Raw genomic sequence first — 2,666 nt, forward strand, 5'->3', positions numbered from 1 at the left:
GTTCAGAGCGCTTTGAAATCGACAAATCGAGCTGGCTTCCAGTCGCGCTGCTGTCTCTTTAAATCGAACGTTTTTATAGCCTGTCAGCCGCGGCCATGGCCAATTGAAGATGACATGTGGCGTGCCGATTCCAATAACGCTCTGAATGGGGGTCCCTTTTTCAGCGTTTGAACGAGTCATGGTCCCCCCCCCCCCTGGATTACGGTCAAGCCGGCTGGTGGAAAGTGGTTCCCGTGCGTCGCGTGTCGGGTTTGTACTTTGATCGATTAAATATTCAAGGTTGAAGATTTAATCTACGCGCGGAAGGAGGAGAGATTGCAGATTTGCGGAATGTGAGCTGGGCAGGTTTAATGGAGGGTGCAAAAAGTGACGCGTCTCACATGTGGGTACCTTTAATGGAGTCCCCTCTGGAGCCACCACTTTAGGTGAAATATGGTTTGCGGCAGACCTAGATTCATATCTTGAACATGAGCCTTCTTGTTGACTTCCTTTTTCAATGGTAGATTTAATGTTTTGTCGAAATCATAAAGCTGACTTCAAAAGGGTTACGAATACTACAACCAAACAGTCTGTTTACTATCGCCAGCGCCAGATAACCCATACTGCTAGTATCACGCAGTTGATTGTCAGCTCAAAACGTCCGTAAACAAACATTCAGCTGATCAACGTACTGCATGATTCATGAGCTTTATATAAATTGTCATGACCCGAATGTCACCGCGTAGAACGCCAGTCTCATCTCGACTGCGGAACGAAGATGATCCGAACTATATTCTGCGCGATCGCGCTGGCAACCCTGACCGTCGCCCAGTACGATCCGCACCAGTGGCCAAACAGGACCGGGATCGTGCACCTGTTCGAGTGGAAGTGGTCCGATATTGCGGACGAGTGCGAGCGGTTTCTGGGACCGAGAGGGTTCGGCGGGGTGCAGGTTTCACCGGTGACGGAGAACTCGATCGTGCGCGATCCGAAGCGACCATGGTGGGAGCGGTATCAGCCGATCTCGTACCAGCTGGTGACGCGGTCGGGCACGGAGGCGGAGTTTGCGGGGATGGTGCGACGGTGTAACGCGGTTGGGGTGCGGATCTACGTGGATTTGGTGATCAATCATATGGCGGCGATTACGAGCAATGGAGGGACCGGGGGTTCGACGGGGAATGCCGGAGGGATGGAGTTTCCGGCGGTTCCGTATGGGAGGGCGGACTTTCACGAGCCGTGCTCGATCAACGACTACAACAATCCGGTTGAGGTCAGGAACTGTCAGCTGGTGGGACTACCGGATTTAAACCAGAGTGTACCGTGGGTTCGGGATAAGGTCGTTGACTTGATGAATCGATTGGTTGATCATGGTGTGGCTGGGTTCCGGGTGGATGCCGTGAAGCACATGTGGCCAGCGGATTTGAAGGTGATCTACGGTAGGGTGAAGAACTTGAACACTGCCCATGGGTTCGGAGCTGGATCGAGACCTTTCATTACCCAGGAGGTCATCGATCTGGGTGGTGAGGGAATCTCCAAGTACGAGTACACCGACTTGGGAACGGTAACGGAGTTTCGCTTCTCGGCGGAGATCGGACGAGCGTTTCGAGGAATGAATCAGCTCAAGTGGCTGAAGAACTGGGGTCCGGACTGGAGCTTTCTGCCTTCGAATCGCGCTCTGGTGTTTGTAGACAACCACGATAACCAGCGTGGACATGGTCCGGGCGGTAGTGACATACTGACGTACAAGGACTCCAAACAGTACAAGATGGCTACGGCCTTCATGTTGGCTCATCCGTACGGAAATCCTCGAATTATGAGTTCGTTCGCGTTCGACAACTCGGATCAAGGACCTCCTCAGGACGCCAAGGGCAACCTTATATCACCAAAGATCAACCCGGACAATACCTGCGGCAACGGATGGATCTGCGAGCATCGTTGGCGCCAAATCTTCAACATGGTCGGCTTCCGGAACGCCGTCGCAGGAACGTCCCTGACCAACTGGTGGGACAACGGAAACCAGCAGATGGCGTTCTGTCGCGGATCGAAGGGATTCGTTGCGTTCAATTTGGACAGCGTCGAGCTCAACCGGGACCTCAAAACCTGCCTTCCCGCCGGTACCTATTGCGATGTGATCTCGGGCAGTGCTTGGAACGGAAAATGCACCGGGAAGAGCGTCGTCGTCGGCAAAACAGGTCTCGGCCGGATCAAGATCCCAGCCACCAACAAAGCAGACGATGGAGTCCTCGCGATCCATATCGCGGTACGTTACTCATCATACCTTTGTCACAACTCAGCCCTAAACCCCCACATCATGCTCTCATTTCAGGCCAAACTGTAGGCAAATCTGGACCGCGATCTTCACGCAAATAAAAGCGCAACCACGGCGGTTCCCACCGTTCGATTATCTTCAATTATCTAAAGGTCCAATAAATCACTTGCCCGCGAGGCAATTTCGGTCTTATCGCGCGTAATGCTTGCTCTTTGTCCGGCAGTTCTGTTCATGTGTCCACCTTAGTCATACGTGAGCATGAGCGATCCCTTGGACACGCAGTGTCCGGCATCTACCGTTAATCCCGCGGGTCCACACAGGACAAACAATGCTTAATAGGGGCATATTACGGGGTGCTTTATTACGGTGGCCCCCACGCTCATACGCAAATTACCGGCTATAAAATTCAATTGCCGTG

At 52.9% G+C, this 2,666-nt stretch overlaps 1 protein-coding gene across 1 annotated transcript; it reads left to right on the forward strand.

The window, feature by feature from the left end:
• Positions 1 to 712: 712 nt before the first annotated feature.
• On the forward strand, positions 713 to 2,453 carry LOC6036496 (alpha-amylase B). Its single transcript, XM_001846493.2, has 2 exons — positions 713 to 2,239; positions 2,306 to 2,453. The coding sequence occupies exons 1-2, from the start codon at positions 758 to 760 to the stop codon at positions 2,315 to 2,317; spliced, it is 1,494 nt and encodes a 497-aa protein (XP_001846545.2). The 5' UTR covers positions 713 to 757; the 3' UTR covers positions 2,318 to 2,453.
• The last annotated feature ends 213 nt before the right edge of the window (positions 2,454 to 2,666 follow it).

This window comes from Culex quinquefasciatus, chromosome 1 (genome assembly GCF_015732765.1).
Source record: "Culex quinquefasciatus strain JHB chromosome 1, VPISU_Cqui_1.0_pri_paternal, whole genome shotgun sequence".
In the NCBI taxonomy this organism is placed as follows: domain Eukaryota; kingdom Metazoa; phylum Arthropoda; class Insecta; order Diptera; family Culicidae; genus Culex; species Culex quinquefasciatus.

Coding starts and splice junctions, on each gene's coding strand:
- LOC6036496 (XM_001846493.2), top strand. CDS start 758: ATGATCCGAACTATATTCTGCGCGATCGCGCTGGCAACCCTGACCGTC.